The 15651-nt window shown below is 39.4% G+C and overlaps 1 protein-coding gene across 1 annotated transcript; it reads left to right on the top strand.

Moving 5' to 3' along the window:
* Positions 1-1262: 1262 nt before the first annotated feature.
* slc6a16a (solute carrier family 6 member 16a) lies at positions 1263-15186 on the top strand. The gene is made up of 12 exons (XM_072368430.1): positions 1263-1691; positions 7694-7916; positions 8026-8183; positions 8999-9125; positions 9214-9389; positions 9890-10000; positions 10146-10387; positions 10508-10688; positions 12137-12338; positions 12691-12850; positions 12979-13141; positions 14195-15186. The coding sequence occupies exons 1-12, from the start codon at positions 1689-1691 to the stop codon at positions 14540-14542; spliced, it is 2094 nt and encodes a 697-aa protein (XP_072224531.1). The 5' UTR covers positions 1263-1688; the 3' UTR covers positions 14543-15186.
* Positions 15187-15651: the final 465 nt, after the last annotated feature.

The raw sequence follows: 15651 nt of genomic DNA on the forward strand, positions 1-15651 counted from the left end.
CACCATACCTGCAGGAAAGCATGATGGAGGTTCAGTTGTGCTGTGAGACTGCTTCGCTGCATAAAATGATGAAGGAAATCAGAAGATAACCGAGGCATTTTCTAGTGACACGTGATACTCAATGTCAGAAAACTACTGTCGATTCAAAGTGAAAGTCTCGAGTATTAACGCAGCACTTAAAAGAGTTTGAATCCATGGCTGTGGAAGGAAGGCAGAGACGACCAGCCCACAGTTGTTAGAACTTCCTGATGGATATAAGAAACAATTAGAAACTGCGATTCTTAATAGAGCCCTGGTAAAGTGTGCCAAATTATGCTTGGGATGTGTTTTTTTTATATCCTCAGATCTCATGGCATTTTGGCCAGAGGAAATAATTTAACTGCAGTGTGTGACTGGTTTGTGTTATCTTCAAAGATTATCTACTTGAAGGATTAGTTTGTGTTATCGGTAAAACAAGAGCTTCTTTAGACTTTTGCTTTCCTCTGCAGCTTTCTCTTACCAGTCTTTAATTAATGCCTGACAACTTAAGTTGATTCAAATGTAATGCCTAAAAGGGTAAGGATGTAGGAGGAATAGGAGGAAATACTTCTTGGTGGAAATGGGCCCTTCTCAAATAACCTAGCAAGCATTTTTCTCAGTACAAATCATTTTGGAGCATTTGCTCCACTAGAGGGAGAGGGGCTTTCCTCATTCGCAACCAGCACGTGGCCGAGACAATGAAGTTACTTTAAACTGTCTGTTGTGTGTCAAGGAAGCCTTTTTCTTCATGTCAACACTGCATGCAAATCCACCATGTAACTGATTTAGCATTAGGATTTTGCGGAATGGCTTACAGAACATATCTCTCTTTTCTTTTTTAATCCATTAACAAAAAGGACTGCGACGATATCAAATCAAATCAAATTTTATTTTTTATGGCAACTTTCATACTTAAAAAGCAACACAAAGTGTTAAAAACAACATAAAACATACCAACCGTCCCACCCCCATAAATACCCATAGAGACACAGAGACACACACAATAACCCAGAAAAACTGTTGTTGTTTTTGTTTATGTGAGTCAGATGTTAATCAGAGGATGCCTTTCGGCCGCAGCTTTGCAAGTTTGCATCCAGAATCTGCAAAACTACTGGACAAGCATAACGACATAAATTACTTAAATGAAAGCTCGAGCTGTTTGAGTTGCCGTGAGTTTGCTGGGCGCTGATTAAGACGCAGACAATGGGTGCTGTTTTTGTTCCGCTAACAACCCCTGGATCTCTTTCAAAAGTCTTTAAACTTGCAGTAAAGCTCAGTGTGATATGAAGGGGGTCGCAGTGGGCGTCCAGTAGTTCACACACAGCGGTGTATTCTTGTGTTGCCCTGCCCGCAGCCAGAATTTGGGACAGATCAGCCCTCTCGGTCTCCTCATTGGCTCAGCTGTTCTAACCTCTCCTCCGTTTCTTCTTCAGTTTGGGGCGACTGACTTTGTTCCAGTGCACGGAACGTGGCTTCAAGTTGTCAAAAGCTGCCTGCTGAGAAAAAGCGTTCGCCCCCTTGTGAACTACCTGGGTCGTGCTGATAGCCTAATTATTAAAGCTGCTAAAAAAAGAAGTGTTTAAAAGTAGCCTTGTGAGAAGACGAGCAGAGAAACCAACACCAGCAAGATTACTGGAAACTCTACTCCAGAGTGGGACGGTGCTGTCAGCATGGTATGTCCACAACACACCGTTTTCCCTGCGCTCTCCATTAACGTGGCTTTAGTGTCTAACCTCTGCACAGCTCGCTCCTTCTATTCGATTTGTGTTCAATCTAATGGATACCGTTATTGTTTGTGTAATTTACAGTTAACCAGCTCCTTTCTTTCATACTTTACCAGCCACGAGAAGGCTTTAAGGCTGTGGTTTACTTCGTTTTGGGTGACTCCCCCATGCACCCGAGTTTCTGTGCATTTTGTGCCCAGAATATCCATACTGCTAAACATACAGAGCCGCACGATTAAGCACAGATTGTAGTGAAGTAAACTACAGGAAGTCATAGTTAAGCTTTTTTTTTTTTTTTTTAGTCTGCTGTACATGTTGAGCAGGATAAACACATTGCAGCAATCTATTGAAGTGTGCGCGTGTTTCTCCATTAGTCTTGTCCAAAATTCGGGTACTCTTGAAGAAATAGCTGGCAATAATCCCTATACCTTGATTGTCTTTGGAATTCTTTTGAAAACATTGCTAACATGTCTTATTATTCTTGGAAATGCATGGTAAGACATACTGTGTGTGTGTGTGTGTGTGTATTGGGGAGGGGGGGATTTTTCCATGAGCAGTAGGCTGACTTGAAGGGGTGGGTGAAATTTCGGAATGTGTTTGTGATTGGCAGCTGTGTTATGTAATAATCAGGGCACTATCATGTTATGTGTAACTGCCAGTATATAATAATGATAATGCTGTGTGGTCTATGCCGTTTACCCCTTCAGGGTGTCGATCCTTCTCCTGTCTTTTAATGTGTGCTGGGAATTTTTCCAGAGAGGATGACAAAATCAGATTGAGTGATATGATTTACATATCTGTGCAGCTGTGTCATGTCAATAAACTCTAAAGTGAATATAAACTGTTGCTCCAATTCTGTAGCGACTTAATGAAAAAGCGCCTGTTTTTCTTTCATCTCCTTCCTATTGTCCAGAGAAGTTTTATTCTATATTTTGTGGCATTGAGATTTATGTGATTTATGTGTTTTGCATAAGACTGACATCAGCATTGCAGCAGTTCTTGCGGGCCTCTGTTTTTTTTATATTGACCAGACATTAAAAAGCAGCCCTCTATTTTTTCCTACATTTTCTGTTTTGCTCACATTGTAGCTGCGTAACTTGATCCGGTAGCGGCTGACTTGAAAGAAAGTTAAAAGGCACTGTGTGGCCTGTTAGCTGATGGCCTGATAAGTGCGACTGTTTAATTTACTCTTGTTCCTAGAAAGAAAGTTATAGGTCCAGAGTGGGCTGAGGGACTTTTATAGGGGGGGAAAAAAACGACTCCTGCGCCTCCTCAAACATGATGTTGGCATGTAGACTTGCATATGTGAAAGGGGCTTTATTCCTACTGTTTGTACAGAGTTGGGGGTATCTGCAAGCTGAGGCACTTTTTCACCTGCTTTTGCTTTGAGACATTTAAACTGAAAATGTATAATGAAACAAAATACTTCAGAATGAACTCAATGCTTTACGTTTTTTTTTAGTAATAAGTGCACATAGATAGATATAAATGTCCCTACTGCTGTGTGTGTGTTTATTCTGTAAATATGGGGCAATGTTAGAGCATCAGTACAGAGAGCTGCGTTCTTCTCCTGTTCCCAACTAACAGTAATGTTCTGCACAACTAGTGATGAACTGAAGTCTGTGTTTACTTTTTTTTGATAATCCCAGGCAATTTTCTAAAAACACCTCAGTCTCTATGAATAGAAACACAACATTTTTACTTCTGTCCACTGCAGTTCAGGCGGTTGGAGCATGGTGCATGCTTTTGTTTATTTACTCTTCCCTACATACAGAATTGTGGTTCCCCGTTTTCCAACTACACCTAGAGATAGCCTCTGACCAGCCGATGCATAACATTTTTTACAACCGCTCTGTGTAAGAGCTTTGTGCTTGCCTGAGTGTGTGTGTGTGTGTGTGGAGGGTGGGGGGGTGGTACAAGAAGATGATTTAAGATTAGCCTAGTATAGAAAAAGAGAAGGAAAGGTAAACATACTGCAGTTATTTTGCATACAAACGCAGAACTGTAGAAAAAGCCTAGCCTACTGAAGAATTGTGGGAAAAAGGTGCTATTTTCAAAAGGTGCAATACAATCCCTGCTCCCCTTAAAGCAAATTCAAATGTGAACAGGCTGGTTCATAGAACAAATGTTCTTCTTCAACAAACTGGAGGACGGGAAATAGACTTGCCATGTCTTTAAAGAAGTTTTGATTCTCATCACGGTGGACACACTTAACTTTTCAGGGTTTGAAGGATGTCATCTTTTACGTACAAGCCCATGTCCCTTTAATGTTTTTCGCCCACCAGGCACCGGTAATTTTCTTTTTCTTTTAGAAAATAGAGAGAGATGTTGACAAGGTCACTGTTTTTTTCATCTATTAGTAATGAGTTGATGTGTTATGGTTCAGTCTACAATGTCCAAAGTTACACCCTCGAACAACTGTGGCTTAATTGCTCAGTAAGTGACATATCAGATAAGTTGGTTCCAGTAAAATATCCTCAATAACTGACTAACGACTTAATCTAAACGGTTTAATCAGCTAAATATACTGGATGGTGTTGAATACAAAACAACTATTACAACCCAAGCATGTTTGGTACATAATAATTGAACTCGCTGGAATGTATGAATCTATCTGAAAGCACTTTGATGGCTTATTTTAATATTGTCTGTAGCTTGTAAATCAGGCACTTGGGTCCCTGAAATGTATAAACCTGTACATGAAGCCCTGTACATATTTTGTTCAGAATCGTGAGTTTTCGCATTACTAAATTAAATCTTTTCTTTCTTTTTTTTCCTGGTGTTTGTTTACCTGCCTTGTCACCAGCTGTGCCCTCTACATGGCCGACTCATGCACCTCAGCACCACCCACAGTATGAACCAATGTAAACCCAACACCTCCCAGCCGACTATCCCTCCTGCTTCCACCCACACATCACTGAATGGCTACGGCCCCCCACCCCACATTTTCCCTCCACTCTACTTATGTATGCATACTTTTAACATAGTCTCACACTCCTCTACTCCCGTGTATATATTTCTGAAAGCACCTGCCATATCTGGCCATGTGTCTTGAACAGTCATGCACTTTTTCTGGGTCATACACCTCTTGTAATTTTCCATTCTCACCAGCTGATACCAACAAGGGCATATGTAAATGAGCATGATAGGTCATGTCCTGTTGCCTGCTTGTCTCATGTTGAGACATTTTGGATCTGACTCACTCCCCTGAGCTGACGTAGACTGTGAAGATTTAGTGGTCCAGGCATTGAAGTTGTGATAAGAAGTGTTACTGCATGTGAAATTCCTCATGTTTCCTCTAAAACACAAAGCCTGACTTCTGCTCCTGTCTTAGGTTGATTAGGTAATCGTTTCTCAAAAATAGCTTCTGTGACAATAAATCGACTGGTTATTACTGAAAAATGTTGACCATTCATAGTATCAGAGTCTGCGTTGGACTTCCTGAAAACCTTAGAGATTACAACTTACTAGTATAGTGTCTCACTGTTGTGTTTGATGGTAGAAACCAGAGCTTAAGCCCACAACTGACACTATAACGACAAAGTACAAAAGCTGCCTCTATTTGCTTTATCTCCTGTAAGACGACTCTTTTATTGTCATTTCAGCTTAGTCAGAATACCCCATTCAAACTGTCACAGGCTGTCATGGTAGCACATGATTTATTATTGTCTGTAGTCATGAAAAATTGAGTACTTCCCATAGAAATTGTTTGCTTTTCTACTTTTCTAACAAAAATTCTAACATTTGATTCTTTTTTTTTTTTTAAACCGGCTGGAAATTACGCTTTTTAATTACAGTTTATAAAAATAATATGTCAATAGATATATTGTTGTAAAAGTAAATACACCCCAGACAATAGCCTTTCAGCCCTCACCTAAACAGTTTCTGACATCAGTTTTTTATTTTTATTTTGGGCTTATCTTCCATACTATAATTGTCCATTTTTGTCTTTTTGAGCTGCTTGTTGGTATATTCGCTGGTTTTCTAAAGATCATTATGCTGTTAAATGATCAGTTTCTGGTTCAGCTTCAGCTTTTAGCCGGAGCTGATAAATTCCTAGTTGATTGCCTGTAAGCTGATACAGCAATTCCATTCCATACCATAACATTTCCATCTCCATGCCTCACAGCTGGGATGAGATTCTTCTTCTGACCTGTATTTGGTCTGCAACAAACTCGTCTGCTCTGGCTGGGACCAAAAAACTCATTGATTCATCGGTCCAGAGCGCATTACAAAAAGTCATCGTCCATATGTTCACTGGCAAATCCTTATGTTGTTTTTGGAAGGTGAAAGTCTTTTCCTGGCATGCCCCAATGAAAGTCAAACATGTGCAATCGTTTTCTGATTGTAGACTTTGAAACTGGCAGCTGCAACAGTAACTGTACCAGCAAATGAAATTTTAAGTTTCTTGCAGACTTTTTTTTTTCATTACAAAATTTGCTCTTGGGTTGAATTTGCAGGGATGGCAAACTGGAAGTTGTTGTTGATCTTCTTTGCAGGTGAACAATTTATTGGTTTGGAGATCTTAATAAACTCCTTGACAGATTTCATGATATCCACTACCCATTTTTTTTAAGTTCCTTGAAAGCTCTTTAGATCTTGGCATAATGACACCGTACACCTTAATAAGGGGGTAGTAAACAGTGGATTTCAGAAGTATGAATAAGAATTTTTCGTCTGATGATTAGTACCTAACCCTTGGTTCAAATTTCATAAATCGGAGGATGGGATTAACATAATGGTGCATGAAATCTTTAATCTGGCATATCTATGTAGTTATTTAGCTTTAAATCACTACAGGTTTTTTTTCACCACATTTGTGTCAGTCATGTTCAGTTAGATTAAAAAAAAAAGAGCACGCAACTTTATTTCCTGAAATGCGAAACACACATCTTCTTCATTTAGGCACATACACTGAGTCAGTGGGGTTACATGATGAGATTAACTCAATTATAGCTATAGTTGGGCTATGCTCCTTATTTGAGCAAGGGTAATTATCCTTGGATATATGGCAGTGAATGAATCGAATCACTGACACAAAGCATGTCATACCCTGGTACGATAGGTGGCGCTGTACCCATTTTAACTATCACTAATAGAGCCACTTCCAGTTGACCTCTTCACCACCACCAATTCAAAGGTAGTTTCCTCAAACTGGAAGTACTGGCACTACTTTTCGCTCATTGAAATAAAGGCAAGACTGTTTATGTAACATGCACGCTACCCCCAGGAAAAAAAGACTTCATCCACGTCTGCCTCAAGCAACTCGAATCTTATGAAGAACCTCACATCAGCACATGCTAACATGACACTTGTTGCTGTTCCTGCTTTTGTACTTGAATTATTTTCAATATTTAATATTGTTACTTTAATGAATATTTAAGGATAATGTTGTTTATCGTGCAGTCGGCCTAATATACAGTAACAGAGATCTTCACTACTTAATGGCCAGATTTTCCTTTGTTTCTTTTTACCCAAGTTTACACGTTTCTTAATTTTGCAGTTGAATTTTATTTTCAATATTTATTTTTTATATATTTTCATTTCTATGCATGTCATACGGCAGGCTGAAATCTATTGAGTTCAAATAAATACCAAATGTTGTAAAATACTGTATTTAGTTTTTATTCTTCAATCTTAGTATAAACATCTTTGATGTTAAAGATGTTATAGAACGTAATGGCGTGTAGAAACTTGAAAAGTAACGTCACAGTTGCTTTGCTGAGTAACTGATTACTCTTACTGAGTACCTCTTAATGAGGTAACTGAGTTACTAACTCAATTACTTTTTGGGAGAAGTCATTTGTAACTGTAACTGTTACTTTTTTAAAGTAAGATAACCAACACTGGTGTCCGGTAAATGTTTTGCTTTCATAAGCTGTATTGTTAAATGGTAATGAAATCCTTATATCAGTCAGATTTGTCCATCTTTTACTGTTGTTTTTGAACAGACAGAGAAGCCTCCTCTGGACAGCAACGAGGATAGAGGCTGGCTGGGAGAGGGGCAGTCTGAAGCGCAGCTTACAGCTGTACCCAGTCCTGGTGGAGATGCAAATGATGCAGATCGGCCGGCGTGGGACTCTAAGTTCCAGTATGTGTTGGCGCAGGTGGGCTTCAGTGTAGGCTTAGGGAATGTGTGGAGGTTCCCATACCTTTGCCACCAAAATGGAGGAGGTGAGTGTCTTTTTTCAACAAAAATGACAAACATCAGATGATACAGCATGCAAGAAAAGACTCTTTAGCCTTACATGAACTAAAATCAGCCTTCCCTCCCTCCTTCCAGGGGCCTTCATGCTGCTTTATGTTTTTCTCTTACTGATTGTGGGAGTTCCACTGTTTTTTATGGAGTTGGCAGCAGGCCAGAGTATTCGGCAGGGCAGCATCGGTGTATGGAAGCACATTTCCCCGAAGCTGGCAGGGATCGGCTACTCCAGCTGCTTAGTGAGCATTGTCCTTTTTCACAGGTTCCTCACTCCAGGTTTTGGGTCAAATTGACAAGTTATACTTTGGATGATTTATTAGTTGGGACAGGTGAAAGCTGAGGTGGAGAAGCAGCAAAATCCTCTCTGTTCTCTATGAGACTCCTTCACTAAAGCGCAGTGATTAGCCATGTGTCAGCAAAAGGATTACCCAAAGCTTATAGCATTATGTTTGGGTTGAAAAATTGGAGCCGTGATCAGTGTTTTTAATGTAAATCCCTAACAGAAATCATTACCAGACTTACTGTTTTCCCTATAACTATTGTATATTATTAAAAATCTGTAGCTTGTACTGTTTATTCGCCTTCCTATAAACAACTTACTTTCTATGCCTCGCAGTACCGTGTGTATACTTAAGGACAATAATGACATCATGTCATGCTGTAACTTGAGAGAGGCAGTGTGCTGTAGTTCTTTGCAGGCAGTTTGTTGCGTAACAGTTTTTCTCTACTGAAGAAACAAGCCAAACAGAGTACAGAAGAACTTTCTGTGCTCATACAGCTCAGAAACTAGATTTATAGAAGCCCATGCTTTTTCGCTTGGTTTCCCAGTCACAGTCGATGTAATAAACCTCATTCTCTTGGCATCACATGCTTAAAAACACAGCATTACAAAGCTAAACCCTATTTTGGTTCATTTCGATTTAGCATTTATTCCACTAAAAGTAGAATTTCAAAGAATATGCTATGTAGTGTTTAGTGCATTTTGTATCCCGTATCTTAAGAATCATACTAAAGAAAATATTCATCAAGTAATTAATTCTTTCCTCTTCTCTAGGTTTGTTTTTACGTGGCTCTTTACTACAATGTTATAATTGCCTGGAGCATATTCTACTTAGGTAATTCCTTTCAGTATCCTCTGCCATGGGAACATTGTCCAACTGATGGAGCCACCAATGACACAGGTACACTCATAACAGAGCATTTAAATCAGATACCTGTCACATAGTGGCCAGATCAAAGTCTACAGTGTCCTCTGTCTTCAATCAACAGTAAAGGAATGTTCAAGCAGCTCCCCTACGTCATATTTCTGGTTTCGGAAAGCCCTCGACATCACAAATTCCATTGAAGAATCTGGAGAGTTTAACCCCATCATGACAGGCTGTTTATTGGCTGGTTGGGCAATTGTGTCGCTGGCTATGATCAAGGGCATCAAATCCTCTGCAAAGGTAAGAAAAAACTGAGCTGGAGGGATGACGATATCAAGGTTGATTCCCTCAGCACATCCCTCCTTCACACATTTTTGCTCAGATCATTCTTTAAGGTATACGGTGAAAGTCTGAGGAACCATCGGTGGAAACAGGAACAAATGACCCTGTATATAAACCCTGTATTTACTTAGAAATAGTGCAGAGACAACATTATTAAGTAGAGAAATTTAGAACTTTTAATTATTTTTAAACAACTTACAGTGTATCCTCACTTTGAGATAATCCCCTTTTTTTCTCTTTGGGAACTGAAGAAGCCAGTTTCTTTGATTATTTTCTTAAACAAAAGGTTTTCCCATTCTCAGTAGGATTTCAGCTGCTCAACAGTCTGGCTCCTTTGCTATATTTAATGTTTCATAATGTGCAAGTTGTGAAGCGTGTGCACTTGTTTCCCAAAATGTCGTGTCTTTTCTTTAAAGTTTTCTGACACATAAATCATTCTCTGTTTCTTCTGGTCTCAGGTGATGTACTTTTCCTCAGTTTTTCCCTACGTGGTGCTCTTTATTTTCCTCGTCAGAGGATTGATGTTGGATGGTGCCATGGAAGGAATCGCCTACATGTTTTATCCCAAAGTAAGCACAGATCTTCACAGAAAAGATTTCTGTTCTTCATTTTGATCTATCTAAATGATAAATTAGTATTCTAAATATTCAAAAGGACTTTTTTTTAGTCGAATTATTGACTCAGTAAGATTTCTTTTGTTGCATTTTTTTCCAGCTGGAAATCTGGCTCAATGTACAGGTTTGGCGGCAGGCAGCTACACAGGTTTTTTTCGCCTTGGGTCTGGGCTATGGCTCTGTTATTGCATATTCCTCCTACAATCCAGTCCATAACAATTGCCACAGGGATGCACTGATGGTTTCCTGCATCAACTTCATGACATCTGTGCTGGCCTCGCTTGTGGTTTTCGTTGTGCTAGGTTTTCGTGCAAAAAACATAGCGCTACGCTGCGTGGCTGAGTACGTATGCGAGTGTGCATGATAAAACATACCTTCTTGATTTATATTGCTGTCCACATTGCAGAGACTTGTTTTATTGTCTGACTGAAAGGTGGAACATTTGATTTGAACCTCTTCCAGGAATCTAGGTGTATTTAAACTCATGTCATCTAACGGATCCAGCCAGCAGTGGTGGCCTCATTTCAACGTGTCAGACCCAAGTTCTGTGTCCATAGCTGAATACACAGAGTGGTACGATCGCTATGGCTCCATGGTGGGTCCTAAAATCACTCACTGCAGTCTGGAAGAGGAGATGAACAAGGTATGTGTTAGCTATAAAAAAAAAACAGCTTACAAATTTCAAAACCAGCTTCATAATGATCTCCTGAGAAAATGCCACCAGGGGACACGATTAAAGCGAAAATAAAGGCCACTTTAAGCAGATAATTAAAGTCAGCATGCCAAGTGAAACTGATTTCATGGGTGGAGTCTTGGAAGCTGGCAGAATGATTAAAATAAGCACTGAAGATTTAGCAAATGTTGCTGATTGGATTATTGAAGCTGTTTATGAAATGTCTAAATGCACTAATTCTTAGGATTTTTGTGTCTTATGCAGCCAGAATATGTTTGTAGTCAAAAACTAGATTTGTCAACAGTAATAAAGGCAATACACTCCAAATACGTTTTATTTCAAACAAGGTCAATTGTGATTACGCTAAGTGTGAATCCAAAAGTTTTGTTTGCAGATCTTGAAGATTTGCTTCCTCTTGGTCTAAATTTCATAGCTGGACCCATGGTGAGAGATGTAAGACATAAAGTACCTTGAATATCTATTTGAGTGACAATTTGCCAGAAAGGTAAATGCAAAGATTACACCTCCTGACTAACTGGGTCTTTGGCTATAGACCTGCGGTCTTATACGTGACCTATATTTGAGCTTTTAAAATTTACATAGTGTTAGCAAATCGAGAGATAAGCGAGAGACTTTATCTCTTCTGAGAAAATAGATTTGCTCTGAGTGGGCATGTTCTTTTTGATTTAGTGTGTTTTTAGGTAAGAAGAACTTTGCAGAAAAAACGTTTGGATTCACCTTGTAATCACAAACTTATATAACTTTCAACTAGGCTTTTTATTTTGCTCCAGTGTGTTTAGAGTTAAGTTCATGAATCTTCTTTGTGACTGCAGACCTGTTTGATTGCGTAATACTTACACATAAGCAATTCCATATGAATCAACAATGTAGCAGCGAGCCAGAATACATAAAGTTATATGTAGAGGGATAACAAGATGGGAAAACTGATATCACGGGTTCAAAAACAGATGTGGAAATGCAGAGGGTAATTTAACCCAATATATTTTGTGTGCATTAAGCTGCAATGAAGGCAAATAGATATGTCCAATAAAGAGTGGTAATTCAGACCAAGTCAGTTTTATAACTATGCATGAGATTAGGTTAGTGCTGATGTTCCCAGGAAACCTGCAGGAATCTGGGAGGTTCTGCAAAAGATTGCAGGTAAGTGGCAAGTCAAGGCAAGATGAAAAGGTAAAAAGGATAAAAGGTTGTATGCTGTGATAGAGGAAGGAAAGGAGAATTTACTGAAATAAAGAGAGTCATAAAGAGATAGAAAAAGTCATGCTATGTCAGTTTGTTTTATTTAGTTTAAAAAAAAGATCCATACCCTCAAAAATAGGAGTTCAGGAAGAGTATAATGGGTACATGGAGCTATTTGTTCAGATGTGATCCCACAGTGTTGTACTGTGTGCTTGCAGGGTGTTGAAGGGACGGGCCTGGCGTTTATAGCATTCACTGAGGTGATGGCCCTGTTCCCAGCCAGCCCCTTCTGGTCCACACTGTTTTTCCTGATGCTACTCAACCTGGGCCTCAGCACCATGTTTGGGACCATGCAGGGAATCCTCACGCCTCTCATGGACAACTTTAGCGTCTTAGGACGCCACCGGACCCTTCTCACTGGTACTGCACACTTATCAACACATGTTCAAACACCTCTCTCTATTAGAGACGCTGAACGTTTAGAGTTTCTAGTCGATGACGGACCTGAAACAGTGTGTCTTCACTTGTTTTCTCAGTTAGCGGAAGTGATTGAGAACTGAGAAAAAGCACGCTGGACATTAATAGTTGTATTCTGAAGTGATTTAAAAGACAGGAGATATGAAAGCCTGAATGAAAAAAAACAACAACAAACATATATCAAGATTCAACCAAAGAATTGAGCTTTGGTCTGTTACATTGTATCAAATAAATAATATATGCTTTTCTTGTTCCTGCACTCTTACCTGACACCGTGTTCTCACCTGTTTTTCAGTGTCTGGCTGTGCTTTAGGGTTCATAATAGGATTATTATTCACCCAACGCTCTGGCAACTATTTTGTGACTATGTTTGACGACTATTCTGCGACTCTGCCATTAGTCATTGTCGTCATTTTTGAAACCATCAGTGTGGCATGGGTTTACGGCACAGATCGGTAAGAAACAATATTTCTGACATGTGTTGTTGCTATGAAATTATCACCACAATATTTCTTTCGAAAATGTTTCGTCATGTCTTATTTTCATAGAATGCTTACCATGCGAATATTTTCCAACCCTGCAGCTTCCTGGATGATATTGAAGTCATGCTCAAGTGGCGCCCTCCAGTGGTGTACAAATATCTTTGGAAATATGTGTGTTTAATGGCGATGATCGGTCTCCTGACTGCCAGTTTGTTGCGCATGGTCTTTAAAGCCCCCACATACACCGCCTGGAATCAAACCACTGTAAGATGGTTTTTGTCTAAATATACAACACTTTACAGTCAAAATCACTTGTTATGATTTACAGTTTTCAGCCCCAACTGGGAAGTCTTTATAACAATAGCACTTTTTCTTTTTTTGGTTCTTCTCGCTCTTTTGAAAGTGTATCCTACTACAAACATGTGTTTGATTTAGTCCCTTTAACATGTAGTGCCTCTAAAGTAGCTGCACTGATGCACATGAAGTCAAACAAAATCATTCTGTTGTTATTTTTTCAATCCTTTGCATTCAGTGAGATCAGCAGACCCTTTGTATCTTTTATGGTGATAAACTTCCAGGCTTTCACTGCTGCTTCTGCTTTTTGTGGGGTCTCTGGCTTTAACTTGGCCTTTAGAAAGGAAAGCTTTACCTCGGTCAAATTTAGATCTGGCTGACCAGAGACCATGTACCCCACCCCTTCACCCTGATATGCCCTTCTGTTACTTTTGATGCATGCTCGAGATTAGATGTTCAAAAAGTGTCATTGAATCTGAGCACACAAAGCAGGCAGACCCTGTATACCTCTGCACTCATTGTCATATTCTTTATCTGCATGGCCTCCCCTTTGTTCCAGTACTGACAGGCAATCTCAGTCGAAAAGGAGTCAAGTCAGTTTTGAGCCATATGTGAGCAGTTTGTGCAGAAAACAGATCACACATCTGCCCAAAAAGTATTTAGTGGCCAAACTAATTTAGTGGTAATGAGCGAGAGAGCGTGGACCCAATAAACAAAAACTGTATAATTATTGTATAGCTGGTATTACAGGTGTGGCTATTTAAATGTTGAGAGATAAGCAACAATTAGTTTGAATAGTTGAAAACTTTTGTTGTAGCAGTATCAACTTACAGTTTTTATTTGTTGATCTGTGGGTACAGCTTCTATAAATTTCTTGGACAAATAATTAATGTAACAGATAGAGCCAATCTCAAATTTTCATGGTCAGTAGCTAGTTATTGCAATGTTAATGTAGTTTGTACTAAGGTGAAAAGCTCTCTCCCATGTTTTCTCTCTTAATGCCATGCCTCCTCATTGCTTTAGGCTTCCGAGATGACTCTGGAGTACCCAGGCTGGGCCCTGGCTATGATTGTCATGCTCATAGTCTTTGCCAGCTTGCCAGTGCCCATTGGCTACATCCATTCCATGTTGACAAACCGCATGGTCCAAGACAGTCTATCCCAGGACGGACCTGGTCAGGAGATGCACCGTGAATTGTACACCAAGTGCAACTCCACAGATCAGCTGGATTCCAACTCTCATCAATCCCCCTATGAGGAAGACGAGGGCCGTCCCAGGACTGTCTTCCTGCCGGTGGGCAGCGAACGCTACCGGCTCCTGCCCCAGCAGGAGGAAGAGGAGGAAGAGGAGGAGCAAGATACAGGTGTCTGAGTGTGCCATTTGAGGGTTTATTGTTTGTGAAAGGACAAAATTTTGAACCCAAAAGAAAAAAAGGGAAGTGTGAAAGAAAATGCATACTTAGGAAAGATTATTCATTATCAGCATAATTCTTTAATAGAGTAATCATCTCTGTATTATCTGTATATATTAAGCAACCTTTAAATTGTTGATAAGCCAAAGTTATTTTAACAATGTTTATTATTGGTGGTTCATTGCCAGTCAAATACAACTTTTTTCCTTTAAGCTCTCATTTTTTCTCTGAACTATGTATATGTTGTTCAGAAAAAAAAAACACTTGGAAATGCATTAAAAAGACAACGGGCTGCCAAAATTGATGAAACTGAGTATCAGCCGCCAACATGTCAAACCACTGTAGGGTTGACTAGCTTGTCTTCATATGGGAGTTACAACTGAGTGGCGTTTGAACTGTAGAATGCAGCCACTGGTAAATATGCTTTATGAGAGGTATTTTTAGCTAAACAAGTATGACGTTGCATGAAAACATTCTACCTTAAAGAACTGTGATGTGTTTGCATATCTGTGTGTGTGTGTGTGTGAGAGTGCGTGTGCAGGCCTTTGTGTTTGAATGTTTCTGTTATGTATTAGTAGCTGTGAAATAAACAAATGTGACAGTAGTGTGACAGTAGGGTCACTTTATTTTATATTTGTATAATTTTACCTCACAAGACCACAGCAAAGTTTTTACATGGGTTCAGACTAAGTGATCCTTGTAGCGATGGTGTAAGGTGCAGGTTGGCAACTTAAATAAATCTCTAGATGGCAACAGTCTGACCCTGTTTTCTCATGATTTGCACTGTTGAAACTCGTTTAAGATTTCAAATTCTGAAAATGGCCTCATATCTTTTAACTCGGTGTTCCTTATTTTTGCTCTGATCAAGAACTGGTCAAAAAAAATTTTGGTTTTTCAGCATTTGTTTTATTTTATTATTGTTACTTTGCTAACAGAGCAAAATATAAAATTGTGTGATCATTACAGCATCAGCTCAAGTGAACACCTTTGCTATTAAAACACACCAGTGCAACTGACTGAGACTTAAACTGTCACTGTGTTCAAAGACCTTTTCAGCAGGAGTGACTTT

This window comes from Leuresthes tenuis, unplaced genomic scaffold, assembly GCF_036924035.1.
Source record: "Leuresthes tenuis unplaced genomic scaffold, fLeuTen1.0.hap1 SCAF_17, whole genome shotgun sequence".
In the NCBI taxonomy this organism is placed as follows: Eukaryota; Metazoa; Chordata; class Actinopteri; order Atheriniformes; family Atherinopsidae; genus Leuresthes; species Leuresthes tenuis.